General features: G+C 42.3%; 2 protein-coding genes across 2 annotated transcripts in view; one reads left to right on the forward strand and one right to left on the reverse strand.

Moving 5' to 3' along the window:
- Nucleotides 1-1,199, reverse strand: part of hpse (heparanase) — a 32,106-nt gene extending 30,907 nt beyond the window's left edge. Inside the window, exon 1 of the mRNA XM_036140536.1 lies at nucleotides 1,102-1,199. Within this exon, the coding sequence (XP_035996429.1) occupies nucleotides 1,102-1,184 (83 nt within the window). The 5' untranslated portion in view covers nucleotides 1,185-1,199. The remainder of the gene's footprint in view (nucleotides 1-1,101) is intronic.
- LOC118563971 (drebrin-like protein B) lies at nucleotides 1,056-10,329 on the forward strand (the record flags this gene model as incomplete). The annotated part of the gene is given in 6 exon segments (XM_036140537.1): nucleotides 1,056-1,161; nucleotides 3,419-3,537; nucleotides 3,625-3,680; nucleotides 7,891-8,003; nucleotides 10,017-10,091; nucleotides 10,189-10,329. Coding segments are annotated over 5 exon segments (468 nt in total), but the record flags the coding sequence as incomplete, so codon positions are not given.
- Nucleotides 10,330-19,926: the final 9,597 nt, after the last annotated feature.

Consider the following 19,926-nt stretch of genomic DNA (forward strand, 5'->3'; position numbering starts at 1 on the left):
AGGATGGTGTTTTATCGCTCTGCGGGGACAGAAGTGCATCACAGTCCTGCAGAAACTTGACACCTGTATTCAGTTTTCAAGTCTTTCCACAAATTCCCAGTTGGATTTAGGTTTGGACTTTGACTAGGCCACTCCTGATCCGACATAAACCATTCCATTGTATCTTTGGATTTATGTTTTTGTCCCGCAGGAGGGTGAACCCCTGGCCTGCTCTCTCTTACAGCCAGTAAAAGGCTTTATTCCATGACTGCCCTGTCCGTTTAGACAGGCAGCCATTCTGGTAGGTCTGCAGTTGTGACATACTCTCCCTGCTTTAGGGAAACTGGTTGAACGGACCTCTGTAAGGTGCTTATAGAGGGATATTGAGTTTTTGAGGTAGGGGCCGAGCAGCGCCAGCGACAACAGGAAGAGCGAAAAATAGCAAAAGCTCACCTAATGAAAGAACTATTGATTGTGACTGAGTTAGTTAATTGAATATTTGCCAATTCTGATGGCAATAATTACTCTCTCCCCCCCCCCCCCCCCCCCCCAAAAAAAATAAATAAATAAATAAATGTAAGCATCCTCCATTGAACCTTGCACCCCAGGACTACTGTTATTTAGCTCCATCCTCCCTCCCATCACCTCTGACGTTTGGTTCTTTCAGTGGGATAGCCTCTACAGAAAAACGTCCCCGTTTCTCTGCATGATGTACGAGTCCTCCTGTGATTAGATTTATGCTGATCACCATTGATACTCCACAAAGGTGTGGTTTGCCTCAGTCCTGATTGCTGTGGGAGAAAAGATGGGCAGCTTTGTGGTGATGAGCTGCAGGACGAGGCTGTTTGAGCCAGCAACATCAGAACCAACTGATGGAGAACAGCGGCTCTGTGCCGAGTACGCCTTGATTTAAAAGCACTCCACACAGGTGAGCGTACCCTGATACGCTGCACACCTTCAGCAAGGCACAGCTAATAAACAACGGGGTGCATTTGATAAAAAGCAGCTTTACTGCTGACAACATTCGTTCACAGCCTCCCCCCCCCATCTGGGTCACTGCAAGACAAAGAGCGGCATAGCAGAAGTAGCAACATTCTGCAGCCATGCGTGTCACCCACCTACCGAGTGGAGCACAGTCCTGAAGGAAAGCAGGCATTCTGGGAAAGATGCGGGAACGGCGGAGTAAGACGCCTCGGCTGCTTCATCTGTTCATATTTTATATTTGTATTTATATGATGATCCATTTGATTTGTCCAGCAATAGAACCAGTTTAGGTCCCTGACAAAGAGAAACAACCTGGAATAGGAACTTATGAAGAGACCCAGTGATCCAGAGGGCAGTATGGAGGTCAAGAAGAAGCTCTGTGTCCACGTTTACCGGCTCCTTTCTGCTCATGGACTGATTTTTGTTTGCTGCTGCAGCCAGGCTCATGTTGGAAGACAGGCACGGCAACCAAGGTGAAACCAGAACCTGCTAAGCATTTAAACGTTGAGGAAAAACTCCTAATTCTTCACAGCTAAAGGTGATATTTCCTCACTTCCAGACACTAAATCCTGCCACATGCAGGGGAGGCCTAAACCTAACCCCGAGTTCCATTTCTGAAAAGCAGCGTTCTTTAGATGCGAGTTTGAGCTTCTGTTAGTATGACCACAGTCTGTTCTGCTGACTTGAAGATAAGGATGTTATTCCCGGTGATTTTTAAAAGGGTTGGTTTCCACTGCTGGTGAACCTTTCAGCGCTGTGACGCATGCGTGCTGCTGCTGCTCTGCAGGTACGACGGGTTGAACTGCAGATGACAAAAACCCCTCTGATCAGCAGAGAGGACACAACTGTTTCATGTCTGGCTCTCTCCGGGGGTCTGGAGAGAAGGTTTCACACCAACTTCTAATGTGAAATCATTAGTCTTCACGTAGAAAAGGCGCTCCATCCGCTGTTAGAGCTCCCACCTGTGCTACAGCTCCCCCTGCTGGGGGGACACTGGAATATGCAGGGTTTTTCCATTGCTTTACTGTGTTAAACAGACATGCGGGATGCAATAATGGGATTGTGCAATCAGTATGAATGTGTTTTTATTTTACACTTTTGAAAAAACTGCTTCTACTTTTCTATTTTACATACTTATTTGTTTCTCTATACACTGACCAGAAAGCTTATTTCTGCTCTACATTTTTCTTTTTTTCAATTTCCTTGTACTCGTGACTGCAATAAAGAACATTGTACTCTGTTCTTTTTATTTCTAACAGTAATTCTTATTATTAGGTGTGGGATGAATGAGCAGACTCATCCAAAATCGGTGCGTGACGAGTTTAAAAGCACACTCTAGACGTTCTGGGAAGTCTTCCCAGAGGGACGGCGTTATCTTAGCAATTGGTGAGCTGAAGTCCTGTCACACTATGGTTTAAGAGTAGGAGTGAGAAGGCAGAAGGGAACATGATTTCAACCATAGAGACAAAACAGATTTAACACAATAAACATACAATACTCTAATCCCCCTTATAATGGAACCTACTAATGTATTATCCTCCAGATATCTTATATTGCATCCTGTTTCCATTTATTGTGGTTCTGATCGCCATTTAGGCCAGTTTGCTCTCATGAACACTGATCTAATCACTAACTGTTAGTCTCTTAAGTACATTTCCTGACGGGAGACAATGGGTGGAAACTAGCAAGGGGCTTTGAATCCTCAGCCGTTATTTGAGGAGCACAGGACGACTGAACTAGGAATCGATGCCCTGTCAGCATAAAACGGCTGGACGACCTCACTAAACTTGCAGATGGGCCTAAATGACCAGCCCCCCCCCTTTCACTCGAAACGGTGCAGAAAACTTAGTGACCTTAATGACCGAGAATGCACGGTGGACATGAATCCAAACAAACGCGCGGGAACCTTTTGACCGGAGAGCAACAGGATATCAGATTTGTGTCACGATTGACAAGATCTGCTTGATTTCCAAACTCGGTGAAGATCATCCCTCCACACGTGTCACTCATCTCACCACATCTTATGCAAGACACATCAGGCCCTTTGTCCAAACTTGTCTCTTGGACTGCCGTTCCTTGTATTCACGGAGACCAGAGCGACCAATCACAGCACTTTTCGCTTCCACTCCAATCACATGGTGACCCCTACCCACAGGCTGCCATGGCCGCTCTGCTTTCAGCCTGTGGCACATCTGCTGTGTGTATCTGCTGACTCCATGTGAGGAAAACATCAACTAATGACCGGAATAAAAGAGACCTGTTTGTCACCTGTCGATGAGCGGAGGTGTGGCAGTCAGAGGGGAGGAACCTGTTTAAAAATGTGGCTCATCAGGTTTAAATCCACCAACCTGACTGGTTGGAGATCAGAATCTGTTTGGAAAGATCGCAAAGGCCAGAGTTGAATCTTTTCATAAGTTGTGGAGTTCGAAATCCACTCGACTCTGTCTCCTGACAGGACCTGATTCCTCGGCAGCCTGAAACCCTGAATACGATGGCAGTTAACCTGAGTAAGAACGGCTCAGCTATGATGGCTGCCTATAAGCAAGTGGTGGATGCCAAGTCGGCCACAGACTGGTGAGTTGCTTTTGTTGAAAGCGGCAGTGACAGACCTTATTTTGCTCTTTGGTTTTCACCTGCTGCTTCTGCTTTTGCTGCTTTCAGGGCTCTGTTTACCTATGAGGGGAACAGCAATGACCTTCGACTGGCAGAGACAGGAGGTGAGAGCTACTCATTGTGGGGTTGCTCAGGTTTTCAATAAGAAATGGCTTCTGTGTTGACTGCTGGGACTGTCTCTGAAGGTGTAATGTCACTTTCATGTTGTGTGCTATCAGCCTTATTTCATTTAAAGAGACAGCACACTATGAAAACATCCTGAATAAGACGGTATGTCCAAAACTATATTATAAACTCAGTGTGGGACACCTGCAGACCATCCGGGTGTATGAACAGCGTCTTGTAAAAAATATTTATGCCACCAAGATTTTTTTTGTCTTATCGCAGCCAAAAACATCAATGTGTTCTGTTGGGATTCATTGTAAATGGCGTTAAAATATTTTTCAGGAATAAAAATCCGGTTAGTGTGGAATAACTTTGTGTTAAATCCAGTGCTCCAAATTATTATTATTATATATTTTTTTAAATGTACAGGTTTATTTTTGGTTAAGAAAAAAATAATCTAAATAAGATTTAGATTCAATTACAATAATGATTCAATATAATTGCAGCTGTTCTGTTTCCAGCCTCAGAAGTTTGATAGAGAAAAAAAAAAAAACAGCATCATGAAGACCAAGAAACCTAACCCTGCTTAAATTTGGGTCAGATTGAAGCAGGGTTAGGTTGTAAAACGAAATCTAGAGGGAGACTTATCTTTAGCAGGGGCGGGGAAGCTGGTCCTAGTTGACAGGAAGGTGGACAGAGCTTGATCCAGGGCAATCCAAGAGGAAAACCACCTCAGTCTTAGGTGGAGGGTTTACTTTATAGCAGGAGCAGGTCCGTAAACATTGGTTCAAAATGTATTCTTGGCAAACCTTGGCAAAGCCCAGATCTAAATACAGACGACAATCTGTGGAAAGTCTTAAAAACTGATGTCCAGAGATGCTCTTCAGCCAACGCGACTGAACCTGAGCTAGTTACAGTAAGAATGGACACAGTTTTCAGCTGGCGGGCAGTACTCTAAAAGTGTCTCCATCCTCAGGTGTATGAGGTTCAGGTGCTCACGCCTGCAGCTCACGTCATTCACCACACCTCCCCTCAGCAGACGGGCCTGCTGGTCACTGTAGTTCCTCACTGGTTTCCTCCGTTGACTTCACTCTGCCTGTTGCTCCATTGTTCTGCTGGATGTTTCTGTCATTCTTTCTCATGGTTAGTTTCCCCTGCGCTGTTCCTCGTGCCTGCTGGAAGTTGTTTTTTTTTTTTGATGTCATTAAAACCTTGCACCTACCAGTTTGCCTGCATTTGGGTCCTTCATGAACCGACACAGGACAAAAGGACTTGCACCTGTGATTCCTATGAAAGGTGGTTCTATGAAAGTATTTACTCAGGGGGTAGAATAACACCGCATGCCACATATTTATTTTTGTAAAATAAATAAATAAATTCCACTTCACAATAATGCAATACTAGCGTTGGCCTGTCACATAATTCCCAACAAAAATACATTGAGGTTTGTGCTTTTACTGTGACAAAATGTGAAAAAGTTCAACGGCTATGAATACTTTGCCGATGAATTGATTTGCATTGAGAAAGCCTCCCTGAGGCCAAAACAGACGGCATCATAAGTCAAGTGTTACCAGTCAGCACCCCCCCGGGGGCCTGGAGGAAGCTTCGTGTCCTCCCACATCGTGTTCTGAACACTAATACCTGTGTCTGCACATGAGGCACAGATGTCTTGCTGAACCTCCTTTCTCTGATCTGCTCTGAGTGAAAGAACCTCCATGATGCGTGTGGACGCTCTCGTGCACCAGCTGGTTCAGATATTAGACCACTTTCTTTTTTATGCCCCATTTGCCTGCCTTGCAATTATCAACAATATAAACCTGACATCATCCAAAGTCCAGTCTCATGGAAATCCTATATGGATTCAGTAAGAGCTGGTCATTTAGTCTAATGCATCTGCAGTTCCCTCTGTGTCCAGTAGCCTGTTGATGCTTGTTTGTTTGACTTTCAGCGGGTCCAGAAACTGCCTGCAACACACTGTGACATTCATTCACCATTATGCCCTGCTGTGCCGTTTCCAGATGTGCCAGCTTCTCATAAATCTCGTTATTTACATTCCCCTTTGTATGCGTCTGAGCCTACTGCCAGGTCTCATAAACCTGCCTGAACCTGTCTGTTGGAAGCGCCGACAACAGCCCGATGCCATAATAGCTGGTCCTCTTAGTTATTCAGCCAATGCCACTCTCAGAACACAGCGGTTTACCTGACACAGTTCAATGGTTAAATTTCCTCATGCAGTCATCTGACTGAAATCCATACATCCTTTTTTTGAGATGTCTGAGTTTTAGTCACCTTGGCATCAGGTCCAAGAGGGAATCCCAGACATCACAATTGTATGCAACTGTCTTGAGTTTCACTTTAGCTCCCTTTTCATCACAACAGACCAGCGTTGTCATGATGGTTTTGGGTTTCTCCTCATTTCCTTCAATTCAGTTTTATTTATATAGCACCAATTCACAACACGTTATCTCAAACCGCTTTCAAATTCAATCAAATCAGATTGGTCAAAAAGTTTCCTATCTAAGGAAACCCAGCAGATTGAATCTTTACAAGCAGGATTCACTCCCCCTGAAAGAGCGTAGAGCCACAGTGGACGGTCGTCTGCATTGTTGATGGCTTTGCAGAAATCCCTCATACCGAGCATGCATGAAGTGATGGTGGAGAGGAAGACTTCCCTTTAACCATAAGGAAAATGCAGACACTGGAAACCTTCTTCAGTGAGGGCTGAACACAGGCAGAGTTTCCACGTCCAGCAGGTTGAGCACGCAGAACTGGGAGCGTTGTGACGGCAGAGCGAATGACAGGAGACAAGACGATCTGGCAGTGAGTGGGTAGGTCAGGCAGGTATATGAGGACAGGGGAAGAGGTGAGCAGAGTTGGGACTAAGTAGTGGCAGCAGGTGGAACTGGTCTGAGCTGATGACTGGTAGCTGGTGACAGAGGAGTGGACTGAGCTGATGGGATGGTGACAGATGGGAGTGGAACCAATTAGTCCAAAATGTCCAAGACTATGATACTGATAGCTAAAGGATCTGCCTCCCATTCTACTTTTAGAGACTCTAGGAACCACCAGCAGACCTGCAGTCTGAGAGCGAAGTGCTCTGTTAGGAACATACAGGGTAATCAGAGCTCTGATATATGATGGAGCTAGATTATTAAGGGCTTTATACGTTAGAAGGAGAATTTTAAATTCTATTCTTGATTTAACAGGAAGCCAATGAAGGAAAGCTAAAATTGAAGAAATATGATCCCGCTTGTTGATTTTGAAAAGAATTTTGTGGACCTTCTGAAAGCAAATAATTACAATAGTCCAGCCTTGAAGTAACAAATGCTTGTTTGTGGACCAGTTTTGCAGTTTCGTTCCAGGAAAGAATATTTCTAATTTTGGCAATAATCCGCCGGCGAATAAAGGAAACCCTGGACACGTCCTGTTCAAAAATAACATCAAGGTTTTTTACTTTATTACCATTATTATCTGCTATCAGGTAATGCTTATTAGTTTATTCCTTGTTTTCTGTTCTTTGTGCATGTGCATGTATTTCTCTAAGTTCAGTAATAATCATTTTCCAATGGCGAAAAGTCCAGTGGCCTCCCAGGGTAACTAGACTCCCTCCTTCGACTTCTTTATAGTTGTTCTGTTCAAGTCTGCCTTTTTCTCTGACTGTGATCTATACCTTGTTATCTTTGTTCTACATCCTTTCTATTATTAAAGAACGCTTTGCCAGTCACTTCCTGCACCCAGGTCCTTCTCCAAACCAATGACAGACCATGACAACAGCAGCACCCACGTTACTGCAGACGAAGCTCCAATCCCTTTATCCATCTACTTCTCCATGCTACCATCACCCATGAACAAAATACCAGGATCATTGAATTCCTTTTAAGGCAAAGGCTGTCTGGCAATTAAGAAGGATCAGTCTACCGTATTCCGGTTGGGAACCATGGTCTCAGACTAAAAATAATTATTCTAATCCAAGTCTTTTAAAGGCACACCTATTGAAAGGCAATGTTTGCGTTTTTTCGACGGGGTGGCAGAAAAATTTAGGCATGCCAAACTTCCCTATAAAAGGGAATTGTCAAAAAAATTTGATCTTAAATAGAAAAAAAAAGATTATTCTATGAATACATCAGAAATTCTATGTTGCATCAGAGAAACATGAGGGCAAGTTAAATAATGCATTGATATTCATATTCCCCGTGTGTGTGTTTTCAGATGGGGGGCTGGAGGAGTTGGTGGAGGAACTGAACAGTGGGAAGGTCATGTATGCCTTCTGTCGAGTCTCAGACCCTAATTCTGGCCTGCCTAAATATGTCCTCATAAACTGGGTGAGTGTCTGTCGCTCACACACACACATCTTTTGTCCTGTTATCAGTATTACTATTTCTGCATGCATAAATTGATAACTATGTTTTACTTTGAATAAAACTGTATCCTTGTTTAATCAGTTTAGTTTACATAACATTACATATTCCACATAATATTCAGAAAAATAAAACCGTTAACTAATTAATGGTACATTTGTGATTTATTAATATTAATTATTTCTTTTTGATTCGGCATCTTTAAACAACCCTGAGCTGTACATTTAGAATCAGCACAGACAATATGTGTTTAGCTTTAAGAATGCTTTAATGTTGACTGAACTAAGGACCAGATATATTTTCACATTATGATACAAATCCAGCTAGAAGCTCCCAGAGAGGGTTTGTACTGTTTTCTGTCATGGCCAGAAGCTGTTACTCAGGTGAGAGTCCCTCTGCTCATCGTTCCTCATGGCGACCCTGCCGATGCTGTTAGAGTAAACCTCCATCTCACGTCTTCCTGAGTGAATAAGTGATCAGCTGTAATTCATCTCCTCCTATGCGCCACATGCCCCAGGCGCCCACTCCCCGGTTGGCTCTATGGCTCCTCTGAATTGAGCCGTGTCCCCTTTTGTAGCCCTAGAGGCGTTCAGTGCAACTTTTTGGGTGATGAACGAGGCGGGCCGTCAGCCTGGACGGAGCAGCCATTAAAGGACAGACAGTTATGCAAATAACAATTTTTTTGCTGTCTTGTTTTTCTTTTTAGTCATTGTCAGGTTATGGTACAGCAAGTAGTGATTATATGGAATATAACAGAACTTTTTAATTTTTTTTAAATAAAGTAGTTGAATCTAATGTCATTGTGGAACTTAATGTATTTCTTTAATAGACCTAAATGTCTTCTTTTGTGAAATCCGAAGCTGTTCAGAAAACATCCTGGGCTTCAGTCAGTTTTGGTGCAAATATTGCTTTTTTTCCTCACTGCCTGGTTAGCGCTGCTAATTCCTTCACTTTGTGAGTGATTTTACATTCCCCATGGTGATGGATGGAAAGGCGGGTTTGCACTTTCTCCTCCAGCTATGCTGGTTTCTCCCCGCCCATTTCCTGCAACTCTTCCTTTTATCCCCAGGGGGGATTCTGGCCTACGTTCCGACATTCACCTATTTTCATGAGGTCTGGATCGTGACCAAAAGGAGATGATTACTGATACAAGCGGCTGAAATGAGCTTCCTCTGGAGGGTGGCCAGACTCAGACTTATAGATAGGGTGAGGAGCTCTGTTATCGGGCGGTGCTCAAAGTGGAGCCACCGCTTCTCCGCGCCGAAAGGAGCCAGTTGAGGTGGTTTGGACATCTGATCAGGATGTTCTCTGGGTGCCTCCCTTTGAAGATATTCCAGCCCATCAACTGGGAGAAGATCCAAAACCCTCTAAAGGGGCTATACATCCTGTCTGAACTGGAAAAACCTTGGGATTCTTCCAAGGATCCCAATGAGCTGGAGGATGTTGCTAGGGAGAGGGAAGTCTGGGTTTCCCATCTGGACCTGGTGCCCTAGAAATCCAATCTCGGATAAATGGAAGACGATGGATGGACTTTCCAGACTGATAGATGCCAACATATCTGTTCTTCAAGTTCTTTGAATGAATATGTTGTTCTTTGAGTTCTTCAAGCACACTTCCTTTTGTCAGACAAGTTCTATTTAAATCATTGTTGATCCTACAGAGATCAGGCCTGGAAACTGGACTCAGAAGCCCAAACTATTTGTTTAGTTTTTACTTGTCTGAGATTCAAATTTGTTCCATGAGCCAAAAAGCTAAAAAGTGAGACAAAAAGCTCAAACTTGAAGAACAGTGTAAAGGAAATACCTTTTGATCAATAGTTTTGAGCCTAACCCTTTGCAAGACAAGATTTCTAAAGCTCCTATTTAGCTTTTCAGTTAATTAACCAAATATTGTGAAATATATTTTCACTTTGTTGCTGTCAATAACAAGGCATAAGCTAATTAAAAACACATTGTTTATGAATCTCTGTGTATGTAGACTGGTGAAGGTGTGAAGGACTTTCGTAAAGGAATGTATGCCAACCATCTGACCTCCATAGCAAATTTTTTGAAGGTATGTCCAATTTTGTTATACTGTGAGTCAATGGCAAAGCAGCCATTAAAGTTCGTATGTCAGCTTCCCTCTAATATCTTGATTTCTTTGATCTTAGGGAGCCCATGTGACGATAAATGCCCGTACGGAGGAGGATGTGGAGCCAGAAACCATCTTAGCCAAAGTGTCCAAAGCATCTGGAGCCAACTTTAATTTCAAACAGACGCAAAGTTATATAGAAGCACCCAGAGGACCAGTGGTGAGAAGACACAGATGACAGCCCTCAGAACTTCCAGCCACACAACAAATACATACAGTTCACAGATATACATTTGATACAATCAAATACAAGACATCAAGCCAATTACAGACAGACAGGTTCAATGGAGACAACTAGTTCCCTCTGAAGAAACAGTAAACAGCTAAATAAAGAAAAGAGCACACAGAACTCACCCATAGATCAAGCGATGGTTTTTGGTATGGACAGAACAGCTTTCTGATCAGGGCGGCAAGGCCTATGGGGTCAAGTGAAGTTTATTTCTATAGCACATTTAATCAATTAGGCAGTTGAACGTGCTTTACATCATGAAAACATAAAAAACATAAACACATTGATTTCCCCGTTTTGGGGATGCGTTTTGGTGGCCTTAGGATTGCGTCTCTGCTATTCGCGGATGACGTGGTCCTATTGGAACTGAGAATCAGTGCCTCCAAATCTGAGACCATGGTCTTGAGCCGGAAAAGGGTAGAGTGCCTCCTTCAGGTTGGGGAGGATGTACTGCCCCTAGTGGAGGAGTTCAAGTATCTCAGGGTCTTGTTCACGAATGAGGGGAGGATGGAGCGGGAGATCGACAGGCGGATTGGTGCAGCGTCTGCTGTGAAGCGGGCGCTGTACCGATCCGTTGTGGTGAAGAGAGAGCTGAGCCAAAAGGCGAAGCTCTCGATTTACCCGTCGATCTACGTTCCTACCCTCATCTATGGTCACGAGCTTTGGGTCATGACAGAAAGAACGAGATCCCGGATACAAGCGGCTGAAATGAGTTTTCTCCGTAGTGTGTCTGGGCTCTCCCTTAGAGATAGGGTGAGGAGCTCAGTCATCCGGGGAGGACTCAGAGTAGAGCCGCTGCTCCTCCACATAGAGAGGAGCCAGTTGAGGTGGCTCGGACATCTGGTCAGGATGCTTCCTGGACGCCTCCCTGGTGAGGTGTTCCGGGCACGTCCCACCAGGGAGGAGGACCCAGGGGAAGACCCAGGACACTCTGGAGGGACTATGTGTCTCTGCTGGCCTGGGAACGCCTTGGGATTCCTCCTGAGGACCTGGCTCAAGTGGCTGGGGAGAGGGACGTCTGGGCCTCCCTACTGAAGCTGCTACCCCCGCCACCCAAACCCGGATAACCGGAAGGCAATGGATGAATGGACAAACACATTGAAATGGTCACTGGTTGACCAGTAACAAACAATAAATTGTATCAAGTGAAAACATCAATACACATCAAATATGTTGGTCAATGTTCCTGTTATTATGGGTCGAAAGGAACTCTCAACAGGTGGGTTTTCAGTCTTGATTTAGGGGAACCCAGTGTTTCGACTGTTTTGCAGTTTTCCGGAAGTTTGTTTCAGATTTGTGGAGCACAGGAACCAAGTGCTGCTTCTCCGTATTTGGTTCTGGTTCTGGTTCTGCAGAGTAGACCAGAACCAGAAGACCTGAGTGGTCTGGAGGGTTGATACAGCAACAACTGGTCTTTAATGTATTTTGGTGCTAAGCCATTCAGTGATTCATAAACTAACAGAAGTATTTTAAAGTCTATTCTCTGAGCTACAGGGAGCCGGTGTAAGGACTTTAGAACTGGAGTGATGTGCTCAATCTTCCTGGTTTTAGTGGGAACATGAGCAGCAGCGTTCTGGATCAGCTGCAGCTGTCTGATCGACTTTTTTGGGCAGGCCTGTGAATACACCGTTGCAGTAATCAATGCAACTAAACCTAAATGTATGGATGAGTTCCTCTAGATCTCTTTGAGACATCAGTCCTATAATCATGGAAATGTTCTTCAGGTGATAGAAGGCTGACTTTGTAACTGTCTTTATGTGTCCTTGAATATTCAGGTCTGAGTCCATCACTATACCCAGATTTCAGGCCTGATCACGACTGAATGCTGTACAAGAGAGTTCGACCCAGCTCTCCAGTTGCTTTAATAACAAGTCATGGTCAACAGTGTCAAATGCTGCACTGAGGTCCAACTGAACTAGCTCTGTGGTTCTTCCACAGTCTGGATTCACATGGATCGAGGGCAATCTCTGTACTGTGGTGAGCACGGAAACCGGACTGAAAAACATCAAAGCAGTTGGTCGTAATAAGAAAGTCATATAGGGTAGTTCATTACTGTGAATGCAGTAGGCATTCACAGTTCTTGAGATCCTGTTTCTCTTTATTCTTTATTATTACTGTGAATGCAGTAGGCATTCACAGTTCTTGAGATCCTGTTTCTCTTTATTCTTTATTATTATTCCTGTTTATTCTTCCAAATGCGTTTTTACTGTTTAAACTTTGCTTCGCTTCTCCTCCTACAATTTTTCTCCGATTTCAACCATTCAACTTTTAAACTATTCAGCTTCTTCTGGAATGGATGGCTATGTCTTTTTGTACTTTTAACTCTTCAACTTTTTAAAATATTCAGCTTTTTCTGCAAATTTTCAGCTTTTTTTCTCCCATAGGAAATGAATGTAATTCACTAAAATTCCGCTCATTTCAGCTGCTTTTTGACAGCTTACTGCTTCAGCCTACTTTCAGCTAGAAACGCCATTCAACTTTTAAAATGTAGTGATATCTTTCAGCTATTATGGTCTATTTCAGCTTTTTCATATCTTTTACCATTTTCATATAGTACCTCCTTAAAATAATTTTGGCTTTTCAAGAAATTCAGCAAATAACATGCGTTGCTATGGTCGTCAAGGAGGCAGTTATAGAGTGCGCACTCTAGAAATTCAACAAATTCTTCATCTCCGAACAACTTCTTCTCACTCACTCAATTTTCAACCTATCCACATAAATTATACATCAAAACGTAGGAATTTTTGTCTGGATTCAGGAAATGTAACCCTCATTGGTGTAGCATTTATAGATTTTTCGCAAATCACCTCAGAGCGACACAAACCCGAAACCTCCCCCATTCATTTCCTATGGAGCGGTTTTGAAAAATGACGTCTGAAAATCCAAAACATCACACGTTTTCGCATCGTCGCTACTCCTAAACCGTTTGATGTACAGGCATGAGACTTTCACATATGAATGTCCCAACCCTTCTGGCACTCACAAAAAAGAAATTTTGTGGATAACTGTTACGGTTTTTCCGCAGGAACAATTTGTTCGGGAGTAGCGAATTTGCAAAATCCTGAAGACGCTTTGGACCTCCATCACCCCAAATGATCCACTTTTTTACATTGTTGCTGTGCCTACACCGATTTTTGGACAAACATAAAAATGAGCAACATAGTCCTCAAAAGCCTGCTGATACTCACAGTGAAATAATTGTTTTGATATCTCTTATACTTTTTCAGCTAGAGCGATTTGTTCGGGACTGTTTTTAGAGGATTTTGGAAATTCCTTAAAAACCACCTTTAGATCATAATTTTTTACGCCTTTATTAAACTTTTTCCAGCAAAAAACGATAGCTTTTCTTCTTCCCCTATCCGTTTCGAACTAAACGCAGAAAAAATTACGTCTCTACCATTTAGGGATCAGGAGATATGAAGCGTTGTTCGGGGCAAAGTTCTCCATTATAATCCAATGGGACTTATTGTGAGCAAAGTCTCTGCACTTCGGTAGACTCGCCCGCTGCAGGTGTGTCAGTGAGTTTCCATGACGATGGAACTCTGAGGGCCAGAGGGAGAGGATCAATTGAGATAGAATGGAAACTTTCGACGCTCACCGCAGTTGCTGTGATTAATGTAGGAATCTGAAATTCGCACAGTCACTTCCTCTTGACATTTTAAAATTTTCAAGTGACTTTCAGCGATATGTCACTTTTTTGTCCAGTTTTGGATTTCACATGCTTTCCTATTGGGCCTTTGCTTCCAACAGGACCTGGCATGATGCCCAGACACGACCCAATTGGCCAATACAGCACCACCCACCTATGGGAAATGGCGCAACACGCCATTTTGTTCAAATATTGAGTTCTGGGCCCAGATGTGGTGAGGCTGAGTTGCTAAAGGAGGCCAATCTGACCCATGAACTTTGGTGACGTTTGGCGACATTAAGTATTGGCACCCCTATTTGAGGCACTTCCCAGTACAGGATTTGGACCAAACTGACAGAGTACAATCACCCGGTGATCCTGAGCACAACCATGTTAGCGGCTAATGGTTAGCATGTTGCTAATTGGAAGTAGCTCTAGGAAGCTCGGACAAACTTCTGCTTTACAGAGTCTGTACCTCCTTTATACAGAATGCTCCACAATAAGTTTGGGCCTCGTCATGTAAAGCATCTCCAAGTTAGGAGGTGTCAAACATCCAATGCTTTTTCAATGGGGGGCGAAACCCCTTATACTCCCTAGAAATGCAGCCCCACAATATGGCCACAGTATATTCAAGTTTGAAATTCTACTTCTGCTTTGTTAAACGATTCAGTGTTTAGAATGAGTTAGGAAATGTTTGGTGCCTTTCCCTCAGTTTTTTCTTCTTCTAATCATTCAGCTATTGTTCTTTCATGTTCAAATTCTTCAACTCTTTCAAATTCTTCAACTTTTTCAACTTCTTCAACTTTTTCAACTTCTTCAATGCTTTTCAGCAATTTTTTCTCTTCTTCAAAGATCTTCTGCATCTTTTGCTCAATCATTCAGCTATCTGCATTCACAGTGCATTTTCGCAGGAAATGCAAATTTTTCTAGTTACTGTGAATGCAGTAGGCATTCACAGTTCTTGAGATCCTGTTTCTCTTTATTCTTTATTCTTCTTCTTCTTAGTGTTTATTCTTCCTAATGCGTTTTTACTGTTTAAAGTTTGATTCGCTTCTCCTCCTACAATTTTTCTCCGATTTCAACCATTCAACTTTTAAACTATTCAGCTTCTTCTGGAATGGATGGCTATGTCTTTTTGTACTTTTAACTCTTCAACTTTTTAAAATATTCAGCTTTTTCTGCAAATTTTCAGCTTTTTTTCTCCCATAGGAAATGAATGTAATTCACTAAAATTCCGCTCATTTCAGCTGCTTTTTGACAGCTTACTGCTTCAGCCTACTTTCAGCTAGAAACGCCATTCAACTTTTAAAATGTAGTGATATCTTTCAGCTATTATGGTCTATTTCAGCTTTTTCATATCTTTTACCATTTTCATATAGTACCTCCTTAAAATAATTTTGGCTTTTCAAGAAATTCAGCAAATAACATGCGTTGCTATGGTCGTCAAGGAGGCAGTTATAGAGTGCGCACTCTAGAAATTCAACAAATTCTTCTTCTCCGAACAACTTCTTCTCACTCGCTCAATTTTCAACCTATCCACATAAATTATACATCAAAACGTAGGAATTTTTGTCTGGAATCAGGAAATGTAACCCTCATTGGTGTAGCATTTATAGATTTTTCGCAAATCACCTCAGAGCGACACAAACCCGAAACCTCCCCCATTCATTTCCTATGGAGCGGTTTTGAAAATTGACGTCTGAAAATCCAAAACATCACACGTTTTCGCATCGTCGCTACTCCTAAACCGTTTGATGTACAGGCATGAGACTTTCACATATGAATGTCCCAACCCTTCTGGCACTCACAAAAAAGGAATTTTGTGGATAACTGTTACGGTTTTTCCGCAGGAACAATTTGTTCGGGAGTAGCGAATGTGCAAAATCCTGAAAATGCTTTAGAGCTGCATTGTTCTACATGATCCACTTTTTTACATCGTCGCTGTGCCTACACCGATTTTTGTACAAACATAAAAATGAGCAACATAGTCCTCAAAAGCCTGCTGATACTCATAGTGAAATAATTGTTTTGATATCTCTTATACTTTTTCAGCTAGAGCGATTTGTTCGGGACTGTTTTTAGAGGATTTTGCAAATTCCTTAAAAAAACCCTTTAGATCATAATTTTTTACGCCTTTATTAAACTTTTTCCAGCAAAAAACAATAGCTTTTCTTCTTCCCCTATCCGTTTCGAACTAAACGCAGAAAAAATTACGTCTCTACCATTTAGGGATCAGGAGATATGAAGCGTTGTTCGGGGCAAAGTTCTCCATTATAATCCAATGGGACTTATTGTGAGCAAAGTCTCTGCACTTGGGTAGACTGGCCGCTGCAGGTGTGTCAGTGAGTTTCCATGACGACGGAACTCTGAGGGCCAGAGGGAGAGGATCAATTGAGATACAATGGCAACTTTCGACGCTCACCGCAGTTGCTGTGATCAATGTAGGAATCTGAAATTCGCACAGTCACTTCCTCTTGACATTTTAAAATTTTCAAGTGACTTTCAGCTATGTGTCATTTTTCTAACCCATTTTGGATTTCACATGCTTTCCTATTGGGCCTTTGCTTCCAACAGGACCTGGCATGATGCCCAGACACGACCCAATTGGCCAATACAGCACCACCCACCTGTGGGAAATGGCGCTACTGACCATTTTGGTCAAATATTGAGTTCTGGGCCCAGATGTGGTGAGGCTGAGTTGCTAAAGGAGGCGGATCTGACCCATGAACTTTGGTCACGTTTGGTGACATTAAGTATTGGCACCCCTTTTTGAGGCACTTCCCAGTACAGGATTTGGACCAAACTGACAGAGTACAATCACCCGGTGATCCTGAGCACAACCATGTTAGCGGCTAATGGTTAGCATGTTGCTAATTGGAAGTAGCTCTAGGAAGCTCGGACAAACTTCTGCTTTACAGAGTCTGTACCTCCTTTATACAGAATGCTCCACAATAAGTTTGGGCCTCGTCATGTAAAGCATCTCCAAGTTAGGAGGTGTCAAACATCCAATGCTTTTTCAATGGGGGGCGAAACCCCTTATACTCCCTAGAAATGCAGGCCCACAATATGGCTACAGTATATTCAAGTTTGAAATTCTACTTCTGCTTTGTTAAACGATTCAGTGTTTAGAATGAGTTAGGAAATGTTTGGTGCCTTTCCCTCAGTTTTTTCTTCTTCTAATCATTCAGCTATTGTTCTTTCATGTTCAAATTCTTCAACTTTTTCAACTTCTTCAACTTTTCAACTTCTTCAATGCTTTTCAGCTATTTTTTCTCTTCTTCAAAGATCTTCTGCATCTTTTGCTTAATCATTCAGCTATCTGCATTCACAGTGCATTTTCGCAGGAAATGCAAATTTTTCTAGTTATTATTACTGTGAATGCAGTAGGCATTCACAGTTCTTGAGATCCTGTTTCTCTTTATTCTTTATTACTGTGAATGCAGTAGGCATTCACAGTTCTTGAGATCCTGTTTCTCTTTATTCTTTATTATTCCCGTTTATTCTTCCAAATGCGTTTTTACTGTTTAAACTTTGCTTCGCTTCTCCTCCTACAATTTTTCTCCCATTTCAACCATTCAACTTTTAAACTATTCAGCTTCTTCTGGAATGGATGGCTATGTCTTTTTGTACTTTTAACTCTTCAACTTTTAAAATATTCAGCTTTTTCTGCAAATTTTCAGCTTTTTTCTCCCATAGGAAATTAATGTAATTCACTAAAATTCCGCTCATTTCAGCTGCTTTTTGACAGCTTACTGCTTCAGCCTACTTTCAGCTAGAAACGTCATTCAACTTTTAAAATGTAGTGATATCTTTCAGCTATTATGATATATTTCAGCTTTTTCATATCTTTTACCATTGTCATATAGTACCCTCCTTAAAAGAATTTTGGCTTTTCAAGAAATTCAGCAAATAACATGCGTTGCTATGGTCGTCAAGGAGGCAGTTAATAGAGTGCGCACTCTAGAAATTCAACAAATTCTTCTTCTTCCGAACAACTTCTTCTCACTCGCTCAATTTTCAACCTATCCACATGAATTATACATCAAAAACGTAGGAATTTTTGTCTGGATTCAGGAAATGTAACCCTCATTTGTGTAGCATTTATAGATTTTTCGCAAATCACCTCAGAGCGACACAAACCCGAAACCTCCCCCATTCATTTCCTATGGAGCGGTTTTGAAAAATGACGTCTGAAAATCCAAAACATCACAGAACGTTTTCACATCGTCGCTACTCCTAAAACCGTTTGATGTACAGGCATGAGACTTTCACATAGGAATGTCCCGACCCTTCTGGGCACTCACAAAAAATGAATTTTGTGGATAACTGTTACGGTTTTTTCCGCAGGAACAATTTGTTCGGGAGTAGCGAATGTGCAAAAATCCTGAAAATGCTTTAGAGCTGCATTGTTCCACATGATCCACTTTTTTACAAAATCGTCGCTGTGCCTACACAGATTTTTGTACAAACATAAAAAATGAGCAACATAGTCCTCAAAAAGCCTGCTGATACTCACAGTGAAAGAATTAATTTGATATCTCTTATACTTTTTCAGCTAGAGTGATTGGTTCGGGACCGTTTTTAGAGGATTTGGAAAATTTCTTAAAAATGTCCTTTAGATCATAATTTTTTACGCCTTTATTAAAATATTTCCAGCAAAAACCGATAGCAAGTCCTTCTTCCCCTATCCGTTAAAAAAGAAACGCAGAAAAAATTACGTCTCTACCATTTAGGGATCAGGAGATATGAAGCGTTGTTCGGGGCAAAGTTCTCCATTATAATCCAATGGGACTTATTGTGAGCAAAGTCTCTGCACTTGGGTAGATTGGCCGCTGCAGGTGTGTGAGTGAGTTTCCATGACGACGGACTCTGAGGGCCAGAGGGAGAGGATCAATTGAGATACAATGGCAACCTTTCGACGCTCACCGCAGTTTGCTGTGATTAAATGTAGGAATCTGAAATTCGCACAGTCACTTCCTCTTGACATTTTAAAATTTTCAAGTGACTTTCAGCTATGTGTCATTTTTCTATCCATTTTGGATTTGACATGCTTTCCTATTGGGCCTTTGCTTCCAACAGGACCTGGCATGATGCCCAGACACGACCCAATTGGCCAATACAGCACCACCCACCTGTGGGAAATGGCACTACTGACCATTTTGGGTCAAATATTGAGTTCTGGGCCCAGATGTGGGTGAGGCTGAGTTGCTAAAGGAGGCCAAGCTTTCCCATGAACTTTGGTCACGTTTGGTGACATTAGTATTGGCACCCCTATTTGAGGCACTTCCCAGTACAGGATTTGGACCAAACTGACAGAGTACAATCACCCGGTGGATCCTGAGCACAACCATGTTTAGCGGCTAATGGTTAGCATGTTGCTAATTGGGAAGTAGCTCTAGGACGCTCGGACAAACTTCTGCTTTACAGAGTCTGTACCTCCTTTATACAGAATGTTCCACAATAAGTTCTGGCCTCGTCACGTAAGCATCTCCAAGTTAGTAGAGGTGTCAAACATCCAATGCGTTTCAATGGGGGCGAAACCCCTTATACTCCCTAGAAATGCAGGCCCACATATGGCAACAGTATATTCAAGTTTGAAATTCTACTTCTGCTTTGTTAAACGATTCAGTGTTTAGAATGAGTTAGGAATGTTTGGTGCCTTTCCCTCAGTTTTTTCTTCTTCTAATAATTCAGCTATTGTTCTTTCATGTTCAAATTCTTCAACTCTTTCATATTCTTCAACATTTTTCAACTTCTTCAAGTTTTTCAACTTCTTCAAGATGCTTTTCAGCTATTTTTCTCTTCTTCAAAGATCTTCTGCATCTTTTGCTTCAACCATGCAGCTATCTGCATTCTTCACGGCATTTCGCAGGAAATGCAAATTTTTCTAGTTATTATTA

The sequence above is a fragment of the Fundulus heteroclitus genome, chromosome 8 (assembly GCF_011125445.2).
Source record: "Fundulus heteroclitus isolate FHET01 chromosome 8, MU-UCD_Fhet_4.1, whole genome shotgun sequence".
Lineage (NCBI taxonomy): Eukaryota > Metazoa > Chordata > Actinopteri > Cyprinodontiformes > Fundulidae > Fundulus > Fundulus heteroclitus.